This window comes from Alosa sapidissima, chromosome 4 (genome assembly GCF_018492685.1).
Source record: "Alosa sapidissima isolate fAloSap1 chromosome 4, fAloSap1.pri, whole genome shotgun sequence".
Classification (NCBI taxonomy): Eukaryota; Metazoa; Chordata; class Actinopteri; order Clupeiformes; family Clupeidae; genus Alosa; species Alosa sapidissima.
The window spans coordinates 38,964,103-38,976,602 of record NC_055960.1 but is presented as its reverse complement, the minus strand read 5'-3'; the positions used below and the strand labels follow the sequence as shown (position 1 = coordinate 38,976,602).

Genomic DNA, 12,500 nt, shown 5'->3' with positions numbered 1-12,500 from the left:
GGCAGCTCACTGCGCCGGGATTAGTGTGTGCGTCACCTCACTGTGTGTGCACTGTGTGCTGTGTGTGTTTTACTAATTCACGGATTGGGATAAATGCAGAGACCAAATTTCCCTTACGGGATCAAAATAGTATATGTACTTATACTTATTAAAATATACGTATACATATACATATATACATCATTTTCTTACAGGGGAGCATGCCTTCAGACCAGGTGCAGTTCTATGACTAGTGACGTCCCAAATCAATACGGGACCTACAGTAACTTGACTGGATGTGAAAATAGCCACAGAGGTGACTAAGACACTAGCAATTCTCTAGCTCTGTATACTTCCAAAAGGAAATCTTTGTTATTTAAAGTAGTCATTAATTTCAAGAATTAATTGCAATCATTGAAAATGTATTTTCCTTATAATGAATTGTATGATTTAATGAAAGGGGGGATTTAACAAGTGTAAACTTCTTCCGACTCCTTTTCAAATATGTTGAGAAAAAACAAAAAAGGCAAAGTTCTTGTTTTGTTGCTGTCTTGTTGACACGTTTCTTGCACATTTGAAATAAATGACAATCCAAATCAAATCAAAATCAAATTCTTGTCCCAAAAGTATTGCTAAACCACGACACTCAATATGTTGTCCCCCGGTGGGTCATTTTCCCTGTTGCACCGACACTGGATTTGAGGGTTCCCCCACCTGCCAAATCCCACTTTAACCACTGAATACACACACACACACACACACACACACACACACACACACACACACACACATGACACAGAGGCCTTGGCATCAGGGTAGTCATCCTTGAGCATGCAGGCAATAAACACACATACACACACACACAAACACACACACACACACACACACACACACACACACACACACACACACACACACACACACAAACACACACACAAACACACACACACACACACACACATACACACAACATGACACGACACAGAGGGCTCAGCATCAGGGGACTCATCACTGAGCTCACGGACTATGGACACACACACACACACACATATATGCACACACACACACACACAAATATGCGCACACACACACACACACACACACACACACACACACACACACACACACACACAAATATGCGCACACACACACACCACTTCACACACACACACACACACACACACACACACACACACACACACACACACCACTTCACACACACACACACACACACACACACACACACACACACACACACACACACCACTTCACACACACACACACACACACACACACACACACACACACACACACACACACACACACACACACACCCCAGTGCCCTGGGAGTCAGGATGACATTTTAATGTCAGCCATCCGTCCTGCTCCTGTGTTCCTGTAAGCATATGAGGTCATTCCAGCCAGGCTGTCCCCCTAACGCAAACCTCTTAGGGCCACAGCCTCACTGCCATCCCGACGGCACACACCGGCCCCTTAGTGACCGATCCACAACACATCAGCACAAGACCCGCACGGGATCAGGACTAAACCGCTTCCTCAGATCAGGACTAAACCAGCTCCTCAGATCAGATCAGGACTAAACCAGCTCCTCAGATCAGATCAGGACTAAACCAGAGAGACGAAAGAGAGTAAGAAAGTAAGACCTGAGGTGTGGAGAGGGGTGGAGAGGTGGAGAGGTGGAGAGAGGTGGAGAGGTGGAGAGAGGTGGATTGGTGGAGAGAGGTGGAGAGGTGGAGAGGTGGAGAGAGGTGGAGAGAGGTGGAGAGGTGGAGAGGTGGAGAGAGATGGAGAGAGGTGGAGAGATGTGATGGAGAGGTGGAGAGAGGTGGAGAGAGGTGGAGAGAGGTGGAGAGATGATGGAGAGGTGGAGAGGTGGAGAGAGATGGAGAGAGGTGGAGAGAGGTGATGGAGAGGTGGATTGGTGGAGAGAGGTGGAGAGGTGGAGAGAGGTGGAGAGGTGGAGAGGTGGATTGGTGGAGAGAGGTGGAGAGGTGGAGAGGTGGAGAGAGGTGGAGAGGTGGAGAGGTGGAGAGAGGTGGAGAGAGGTGGAGAGAGGTGGAGAGAGGTGATGGAGAGGTGGAGAGAGGTGGAGAGAGGTGGAGAGATGATGGAGAGGTGGAGAGGTGGAGAGGTGGAGAGGTGGAGAGAGGTGGAGAGATGATGGAGAGGTGAAGAGAGGTGGAGAGAGGTGGAGAGGTGGAGAGAGGTGGAGAGATGATGGAGAGGTGATGGAGAGGTGGAGAGAGGTGGAGAGGTGATGGAGAGGTGGAGAGATGGAGAGGTGGATAGACGAAAGAGAGAAAGTAAGTAAGACCTGAGGTTGTGTGTGTGTGTGTGTGTGTGTGTGTGTGTGTGTGTGTGCGTGCGTGTGTGTGTGCGTGTGTGTGTGTGTGTGTGTGTGTGTGGTGTGTGTGTATGTGTGTGTGGTGTGTGCGTATGTGTGTGTGTGTGTGCGTGTGTGTGTGTGTGTGTGTGTGTGTGTGTGTGTGGTGTGTGTGTGTGGTGTGTGTGTATGTGTGTGTGTGTGTGCGTGTGTGCGTGTGTGAGTGTGTGAGTGTGTGAGTGTGTGTGTGTGTGTGTGCGTGTGCGTGTGTGTGTGTGTGTGTGCGTGTGCGTGTGTGTGTGTGTGTGAGTGTGTGAGTGTGTGTGTGTGTGTGTGCGTGCGTGTGCGTGTGTGTGTGTGAGAGAGATTTTATTTTGCAGTCAGCGCAAATTGGAATTTTCCCTCCACAGGTACATGTGCGCCCACGGGAGCGTTTCAGCGAAAAGACGGGGCGTGTTCCGGCGCAAATGGTCCCTGTTGATATTTTGCAGTTTCAGAAAACAATTCCGCCACAGACCAGGAACCTCCTGGTCTAAAGTCATTGGCGCAAATTCAGATGCTATTTTAAGGGCGCATGAAATAAATGCAATGCTACAGACAGCCTGTGCACAGATGGACACATTCAAAGCCTTGATAATATTTGTCCATTTCCCAGTTTTGTTCGTGCATTGGTCAACTAAAAATTTAGTAGCCTATATAGTACATTTACATGCAATATCTTTTCAACAACAACGCCTAATTACAACCTATTAATTTGGACAACTTTATACAGCCCTTATAAAGGCTAAAGTTACCTTTAGTTTTGTTTCAATTTACCGTTGTGTATGGCTTTAAACATTGTGTGCGCTTTAACATCAGTCTATATGCATTATTCCAGCTGCGCTAAGGTTTTGACAAGCACCACAATTTTGCTACCTTGTTGTAGCCCATCTGAAATAACTCCAAGCTTTGCTATGTTCCCTCCATCCTTTCGTTGTTTTCAAAAAACGTTTTATATCCATGATGGCCTTGAAGTCTTGAGTTTGTGAATTCGCTTAAATAAGCTTATTATGTGCTGTTAACCAGCAACCATAGACAGTAAAAGAAAGCAGCAAGTAGCCTTGGCTACAATTTCTGTAGTTGCTGCGTCCATTCATTGTTATTCTCTCTCCTGCTCAAACAAATGTTGTGTGTGCATTAAGTTGATGATAACATGTTTACAAACTCTACTTTACAGAAAATATTGTAAATAGCATATTGTCATGCAGTTAATGGGATACTGAGCAGAGTTGGAAAGGTCAACTTAGAAACTGTTTCTGTTGCCTGATGGCAAGGTACAGCCGTAGCTTACACCTGCAGGAGCGCTTGCTTGGGCGCCTGTGTTGCGCAGTGCACTTTGCTCCTCTCATCTATACGACGCAGTTCCCATTTCTCCAAACCATACATAATTACAAGGACAAATATTGCTACACGAGGGAAATCAGTGTGGTGTCCGATGTGAAAAAACAGGTATAAATCTAGCGTACAAATTTCCACGAATCACGGATGTGTTGATGACATAAATCAGGAAATATTAGAGGATTTAATGAGATGTGATGTTGAACTGCATGCCGATGCCATTTAACCCAAATGCCCCAGCAGCAGCACGGGAGAGGAGAGCTTATCTGACAGATCTGCATTGTCTATACTCTATAGTGTATAGATTACATTGCAAAAATATCACCATGCATTCATAACCTCGTGATTCAGTGAGAGTGATCCCAAAACATCGGAAAGTGACATTTCTGTATTACATTTTGTCAAGAGGAAAAATCAATAGCAAACGGTTTCCAACTGACTATAGCGCTGTGAACCGTTCCTGGCTGCTCCTGGCAAATCCGCCATCATAATAGCAATCCGCTATGGAACAAGCGTGCCTGTTGTTAAAGGGAATGTGAGATGACGCTCTGATTGGTTTATTGCACGTTACACCCAAACCCCATTTTAGATTTGCGTCGGGCGCAACAGTCATGATCCCGCCGGTAAAATAGAAACAGCGCCCAAGATCCAAGATCCGCCCACAAAGCGACTTACGCTAAAGTGCAGCACAGAGCCCAGCGAGAGACGTGTGTGTGTGTGTGTGTGTGTGTGTGTGTGTGTGTGTGTGTTAGAGGAGAGAGAGAGAAGTGTCTTATGGTGGTGGGACGAGTGTGTGTGTGTGTGTGTTAGAGGAGAGAGAGAGAAGTGTCTTATGGTGGTGGGACGAGTGTGTGTGTACGAGTGTGTGTGTGTGTGTGTGTGTGAGTGTGTGTGTGTGTGTGTGTGTGTGTGTGTGTGTGTGTGTATGTGTGTGTGTTAGAGGAGAGAGAGAGAAGTGTCTTATGGTGGTGGGACGAGTGTGTGTGTGTGTGTGTGTGTGTGTGTGTGTGTGTGTGTGTGTGTTAGAGGAGAGAGAGAGAAGTGTCTTATGGTGGTGGGACGAGTGTGTGTGTGTGTGTGTTAGAGGAGAGAGAGAGAAGTGTGTTATGGTGGTGGGACGAGTGTGTGTGTGTGTGTGTGTGTGTGTGTGTGTGTTAGAGGAGAGAGAGAGAAGTGTCTTATGGTGGTGGGACGAGTGTGTGTGTGTGTGTGTGTGTGTGTGTGTGTGTTAGAGGAGAGAGAGAGAAGTGTCTTATGGTGGTGGGACGAGTGTGTGTGTGTGTGTGTTAGAGGAGAGAGAGAGAAGTGTCTTATGGTGGTGGGACGAGTGTGTGTGTGTGTGTGTGTGTGTGTGTGTGTTTGTGTGTGTGTGTGTTAGAGGAGAGAGAGAGAAGTGTCTTATGGTGGTGGGACGAGTGTGTGTGTGTGTGTGTGTGTGTGTGTGTGTGTGTGTTTGTGTGTGTGTGTGTTAGAGGAGAGAGAGAGAAGTGTCTTATGGTGGTGGGACGAGTGTGTGTGTGTGTGTGTGTGTGTGTTTGTGTGTGTGTGTGTTAGAGGAGAGAGAGAGAAGTGTCTTATGGTGGTGGGACGAGTGTGTGTGTGTGTGTGTGTGTGTGTGTGTGTGTGTGTGTGTGTGTGTTAGAGGAGAGAGAGAGAAGTGTCTTATGGTGGTGGGACGAGTGTGTGTGTGTGTGTGTGTGTGTGTGTGTGTGTGTGTGTGTTAGAGGAGAGAGAGAGAAGTGTCTTATGGTGGTGGGACGAGTGTGTGTGTGTGTGTGTGTGTGTGTGTGTGTGTTAGAGGAGAGAGAGAGAAGTGTCTTATGGTGGTGGGACGAGTGTGTGTGTGTGTGTGTGTGTGTGTGTGTGTGTGTGTTAGAGGAGAGAGAGAGAAGTGTCTTATGGTGGTGGGACGAGTGTGTGTGTACGAGTGTGTGTGTGTGTGTGTGTGTGAGTGTGTGTGTGTGTGTGTGTGTGTGTGTGTGTTAGAGGAGAGAGAGAGAAGTGTCTTATGGTGGTGGGACGAGTGTGTGTGTGTGTGTGTTAGAGGAGAGAGAGAGAAGTGTCTTATGGTGGTGGGACGAGTGTGTGTGTGTGTGTGTGTGTGTGTGTGTGTGTGTGTTTGTGTGTGTGTGTGTTAGAGGAGAGAGAGAGAAGTGTCTTATGGTGGTGGGACGAGTGTGTGTGTGTGTGTGTGTGTGTGTGTGTGTGTGTGTGTGTGTGTGTGTGTTAGAGGAGAGAGAGAGAAGTGTCTTATGGTGGTGGGACGAGTGTGTGTGTGTGTGTGTGTGTGTGTGTGTGTTAGAGGAGAGAGAGAGAAGTGTCTTATGGTGGTGGGACGAGTGTGTGTGTGTGTGTGTGTGTGTGTGTGTGTGTGTGTTAGAGGAGAGAGAGAGAAGTGTCTTACGCTGGTGGCATACTGGATGTCTCTCCAGATGGACGTCTCGCGGGACAGGTCTGACTCCTCAAACAGGTTGTCCAGGATGACCTCTCCGATCATGTCGTGGCGTGAGAAGCGGTCGAAGTCGAAGACGCTCAGGTGCAGCTTGCAGGTGGCCAGCTCGGCGTACGGCACGGGGAACTGGAAACTCTCGTCAAAGGTGGGGTGGAGCGTCTTGCGGTGGACGCGCGTCTGGAACTTCCGCTTGCGGTCGGGCAGCAGGTAGATCTTGACGTAGGGGTCAGAGCTTCCGCAGAAGTCCTTGGCTGGCAGGTCCAGTGCGCGTACGATGGTGACCAGCAGCTGCTCGCTCTCGTAGTCGTACTTGAGAGAGAAGTTGATCTTGCCGCAGTTCTTGCTGGGGTCGTTGTCGGCAGAGTGGTCAGCCTCCACGGCACTCTGCTGGTACAGCTCTGGCTGCAGGCGGCCCAGGCCCAAGTGCTTCTCCTCCGCATCCAGGAAGTCTGTGCCGCCGTCCAGGCTGGCCACATGGTGCATCTGCCGGGGGAGGTGCTTCTTGAAGGAGCTGTGCCTGCAGACAGGAAGCAGAGGTCATACGGGCACCGCCCACTCACACACAAACAGGAAGCAGAGGACTGACATCACACAGATCACACCCACTCACACACAAACAGGAAGCAGAGGTCACACAGGCCCCGCCCACTCACACACAAACAGGAAGCAGAGGACAGCAGTCACACAGGCTCCGCCCACTCAGACACAATCTACTCTTACGATCTCCTCAAAAGCATCAGAGAAAAGTGTAAGAATAACGTTCATTTGTAATGTAGCCTACAATCTCATTGGTCTTCTAATGTAGTCTACAATCTCATTGGTCTTCTAATGTAGTCTACAATCTCATTGGTCTTCTAATGTAGTCTACAATCTCATTGGTCTTCTAATGTAGTCTACAATCTCATTGGTGCTTCTAATGTAGTCTACATTCTCATTGGTCTTCTAATGTAGTCTACAATCTCATTGGTCTTCTAATGCAGTGGTCCCCAACCACCGGGCCGCAGGACATTCCTAACCGGGCCGTAGCCTACGACATGAGTTTAAAAAAAAATGCATGCAAACTAAACTAAATTTATTTCGCAATAATGTCACGTTTTTACATGGCATAGGTCTATATGCAGTTGTTTGATTGCACGCATGTTTGCATTTTGCAAGGTCTATTTTCTTACGTCTGTCTGTCCCGCCTTCAGCACTTTTACATATTGCCTTCAGCGCTACGCAGCCTCAGGTCAGCTCACTTCACTTGATCAGTTCTTGGCGAACGGTATGTCACACGAAGTTAGCTAAACTGCTAGAATGAGCAACAAAAAACAAGCATCTTTAGCAGGTCACTGGCCAGAGTGTTTGAGTTGCGAGAGCCGCTGCAGAGATTTCTTGCAGAAAAAAAGTCACCTTTAGCTGCACATTTTAGTGATGAGGACTGGTGTCAAAACTCGCTTACCTGTGTGACATATTCGGGTTGCTTAATGACCTCAACCTGTCACTCCAGGGGAGAATGACGACTGTCTTTAAACTGGCAGATAAAGTCGCTGCATTTAAAGCCAAGCTTGATTTGTGGGGACGACGAGTGGACCGGGGTGTATTTGATATGTTCCAAACAGTAGTGGGGGTTTTGGGAGAGACTGAGGCAGGGCCCTTTCTCTCGCAGCTGGTGCGCGATCACCTTGTTGCGCTTTCAAATGAGTTTGAGCGTTACTTCCCATCTTCCAAAGATCCACGGCAAACCAATGAGTGGGTCCGCAACCCATTTGTCAATATCCCGAATAGCCCTACCTTGTCAGCGCAGGAGGAAGAGCAGTTGATCGAAATTGCAAATGACGGTGGTCTTAAGAGTGTGTATGAGGAAACCTCTCTTGCGGGTTTTTGGATCAAAACCAAAGCAGAATATCCCGAGATAGCCGTAAAAGCGCTGAAAACGTTGCTACCATTTCCCACCACGTAGGCCTATCTATGCGAGTCCGGGTTTTCGGCAATGACTGCAACTAAGACCAAATTGCGCAATCGACTGGACATTTCAAACACACTGAGGGTGTCACTGTCTTCCATCACCCCCAGATGGAACCTTCTTGTTGCAGAGAAACAAGCAGGTTCCATCTGGGGGTGATGGATGGCTCCCACTGATTATATTCGTAATGCACGTTTAGTTCCCATGTTTTGTTCCCATATTTTGTTAAGCATGTTCACACTTGATAGATGTAGCTTCAAGTTGTTCAATATTCATAGTTCATATTGTTCAATTTTCACTTCTTCAAGTTCATGGTTTTCACATGTTTAAGAGTTCGTTACCTTCACTGTTCATACATAACTGGAGCTAGTTCTTTTCAAGTAATGCATGCACAACACATATGGAACATCGAACCCCCGAACACCCAAATCGCCCAAATTATTTATGTTTATGTTCATGTGAAGAAAATGGTACAGGGACACAAATATTAAGGATGCAGTAGAATACATGCAAACTCATGGACCAGTGGCATGCAGCAGATCTTCACTATATCACTCAATAAACATTTATACTCAGTTCTTAAGGGTATAAGTAGCAACGTCTCCGCCATATTATGTGGCGGCTGCCAATAATAGCAGAGATGGCACAGTACTTTGACCACCCCCCCCCCCACACACACACATGCAGCTGTAATACCACTGGACCAATCCAGTAAAACAAGCACACACACACACACACACACACACACACACACACCACAGTGGTTTAATTCTTTTTTTCAATAATTTGAAGAGAAATATCTGTGATCACATAATGAAACTGCACATATCTAGTTCTCCTGAGGTACCCAAGACTCATCTATGGGAATTACACTATCCTATGGGAATTACACTATCCTATGGTAAAGTTGAATTACACTATCCTATGGGAATTATACTATCCTATGATAATTATAATACTATGGGATTTACACTATTCTATGGTAAAGTTGAATTACACTATCCTATGGGAATTACACTATCCTATGGTAAAGTTGAATTAAACCATCCTATGGGAAAGTTGAATTAGACTATCCTATGGTTAAGTTGAATTTCACTATCCTATGGGAATTGCACTATCCTATGGGAATTACACAATCCTATCTTAAAGTTGAATTGCACTATTCAATGGGAATTACACTATCCTATGGGATTACCACTATTCTATGGTAAAGTTGAATTACACTATCCTATGGGAATTACACTATCCTATGGTAAAGTTGAATTACACCATCCTATGATAATTACACTATCCTATGGTAAAGTTGAATTACACTATCCTATGGGAAAGCTGAATTACACTATCCTATGGGAATTACACTATCCTATGGTAAAGTTGAAATTGACAAGGAACAAAACTGGAAACATACAGAGCTGAATACGCGGGTTTGGACAAACATCATTTTAGTTTAAAACAAAGTCATAATGATGTAGCCTAAAGGCCTGATGACCACACCAAAGCCCTCTCTCTCTCTCTATCCCTTTCTCTCTATCCCCCTCTCTCTATCCCCCTCTCTCTCTCTCTCTATCCCTCTCTCTCTCTATCCCTCTCTCTCTATCTCTCTCTCTCTAGCCCTCTCTTTCTATCCCTCTCTCTAAGTGGCTTTGACCGCTTACTGCTGTTCTCTCTCTCTCTCTCCCTCTCTAACTCTGTGCCTCCCTCTCTCCCTCTCTCTCCCTCTGTCCCTCTCTTTCTCTCTCTCCCTCTCTAACTCTGTGCCTCCCTCTCTCCCTCTCTCTTTCTGTATCTCTTTCTCCCTCTCTCACTCTGTCTCTCTCTCTCTCTCTCTCTCTCTCCCTCTCTCTTCCTGCAGTTCAGCTCAGATGAGATGGATGTGGCTAAATGTGATTTGGATGTAAGTGGATTTGTGTGCTGCAGACTGAGTTCCAGACTCCAGAACAGAGCAAGGCACACACACACACACACACACAAACACACACACACACACACGCACACACACACACACGCACACACACACACAAACACACACACACACACACACATGTACACATACACTGATACACCAGACTCCAGAACAGAGCAGGACAGAATGTTTCCTTTGATCTCAGGTCCCAGGTGAAAAACCTGCTAGTAAAACCTACAGTTAGAACTAAACATGGTGAAGCAGCTTTTAGCTGCTATGCGGCTCAGCTGTGGAATCAACTTTCGGATGACATCAAAAAGACCCCAACTGTAGCCAGTTTTAAATCTAGACTTAAGACCAAACTGTTCTCAGATGCTTTCTGCTAACTGTTACAAATTCTGAATCTGCCTTGATAATTATTCTACTTTGTCTTTTATTACTTTTTTTTACTACTTTTGCCTTTGTTTTTGCTTACTAATTATTCTTTATTTTTAAATGATTTTACCTTGTGTTTTATGTTTTCTTTTTATTATGATCTTTACCTTTTAACTATTCTTTGACTATATTGCCCTTCTATGCTTTTATTTGTTATTATTGTTTGGTTTTGTTTATGTAAAGCACATTGAATGACCTCTGTATATGAAATGTGCTATATAAATAAACTTGACTTGACTTGACTTGATCTGAATCACCAATGCCGGAGGAGAGAGAACTGCCCTCCCATCGGACCCAGAGAACTGCCCCTCCCATCGGACCCAGAGAACTGGACAGAGCAAACGGACCGGTATCACAGAATGGTGAGGTTAGGGGCGTGTTTACCTGTTGGAGGAGGCGGGGTTAGGGCGTGTTTACCTGTTGGAGGAGGCGGGGTTAGGGCGTGTTTACCTGTTGGAGGAGGCGGGGTTAGTGCGTGTTTACCTGTTGGAGGAGGCGGGGGTTAGGGCGTGTTTACCTGTTGGAGGAGGCGGGCTCGGTGGTCTGGCGGGAGATGCGTGTCCGCCGCAGCAGGTGCTCCTTCATGGAGAGCTGCACCTCGGCCGGGGATGTCGGGGGACGTGTGGCTGATCTTCACCGCCGCCTCCAGGAAACTCCCAGAATCCTTCTCCGCCGCCATACTGTAGGGCCGCAGCGAGGCGCGCGCGCGTGTGTGAGTGTGTGTGTGTGTGTGTGTGTGTGAGTGGCCAGGGGAAGGCTCCTCGTGGTCGGGGGGCGGGGCAAGAATGCTGGCACTGGACGAGAGGTGCTTATGTCGCCACGGCAACCAGCAGAGCTTCCAGGAGGCGAAGGTGACGACGCCCAACAGAGCCAAAGCGCACGCCGAGAATACCAGCAGCAGCAGGGAAAAGGAGAGATCTGGAGAGAGAGAGAGAGAGGGAGAGAGAGAGAGTGAGAGAGAGAGAGAGAGTGAGTGAGAGAGGGGGGGGGGAGAGTGAGAGAGAGAGAGAGGGGGGTGGAGAGAGAGAGAGTGAGAGAGAGAGAGAGAGAGAGAGAGAGTGAGTGAGAGAGGGGGGGGGGAGAGTGAGAGAGAGAGAGAGAGGGGGTGGAGAGAGAGAGTGAGAGAGAGAGAGAGAGAGAGAGAGAGAGGGTGGAGAGAGAGAGAGAGAGAGAGTGAGGGTGAGAGAGAGAGAGTGAGAGAGAGGGGGTGAGAGGGGGGGTGGAGAGAGAGAGAGTGAGAGGGGGGGGGTGGAGAGAGAGTGAGAGAGAGAGGGGGTGGAGAGAGAGAGTGAGAGAGAGGGGGTGGAGAGAGAGAGAGAGTGAGAGAGAGAGGGGGTGAGAGAGAGAGTGAGAGAGAAAGAGAGAGAGAGAGAGAGAAAGAGGGGGGGGTGGAGGGAGAGAGAGAGAGAGAGTGAGAGAGAGAGGGGGGGGTGGAGAGAGAGAGAGAGAGAGAAAGAGAGGGGGTGGAGAGAGAGAGAGTGAGAGAGGGGGGGGTGGAGAGAGAGAGGGAGAGAGAGAGAGAGAGTGAGAGAGAGAGGGGGTGGAGAGAGAGAGGGAGAGAGAGAGAGAGAGAGAAAGAGAGAGAGTGAGAGAGAGGGGGTGGAGAGAGAGAGAGAGGGGGGGTGGAGAGAGAGAGGGAGAGAGAGAGAGAGAGGGGGATGAAAGGGAGTGAGGAGAAAGACAAGAAGGAAGATCAGATTTGATTCTGAAACACACACTTAGTGCTGCTCTACTCCAGTGGTCACTCACACACACACACACACACATTTGATTCTTTTATTTGGAATGACCAATACTGATTAAAACAACACAGCAGGATAGAGGTGGCATGCAGACTTGCTATGACTGCTGACACACTACAGTATGTGGCTAATTGCTTACAGGTGTTGTTACTCAGTCAGGCCTCTGCCTGCACATGTCCTTGAGCTCCATACATTCTGATAATCAGTTGTGTGCTGTAACCACATGCTGCAAAAGCATTTCTTAATGGTCATTTTAGCATTTTAAAACACAGGTCCATGTACGCATCAAAGCAACAACCTACTTCAAAAACCAGAATGTTTTT

At 47.4% G+C, this 12,500-nt stretch overlaps 1 protein-coding gene across 1 annotated transcript in view; it reads right to left on the bottom strand.

Moving 5' to 3' along the window:
* syt6b (synaptotagmin VIb) overlaps positions 1-12,500 on the bottom strand; it is an 81,816-nt gene that overhangs the window by 23,320 nt on the left and 45,996 nt on the right. The window contains 3 exon segments of the mRNA XM_042088583.1: positions 6,105-6,669; positions 10,953-11,041; positions 11,043-11,353. Coding sequence (XP_041944517.1) covers positions 6,105-6,669; positions 10,953-11,041; positions 11,043-11,353 — 965 coding nt within the window.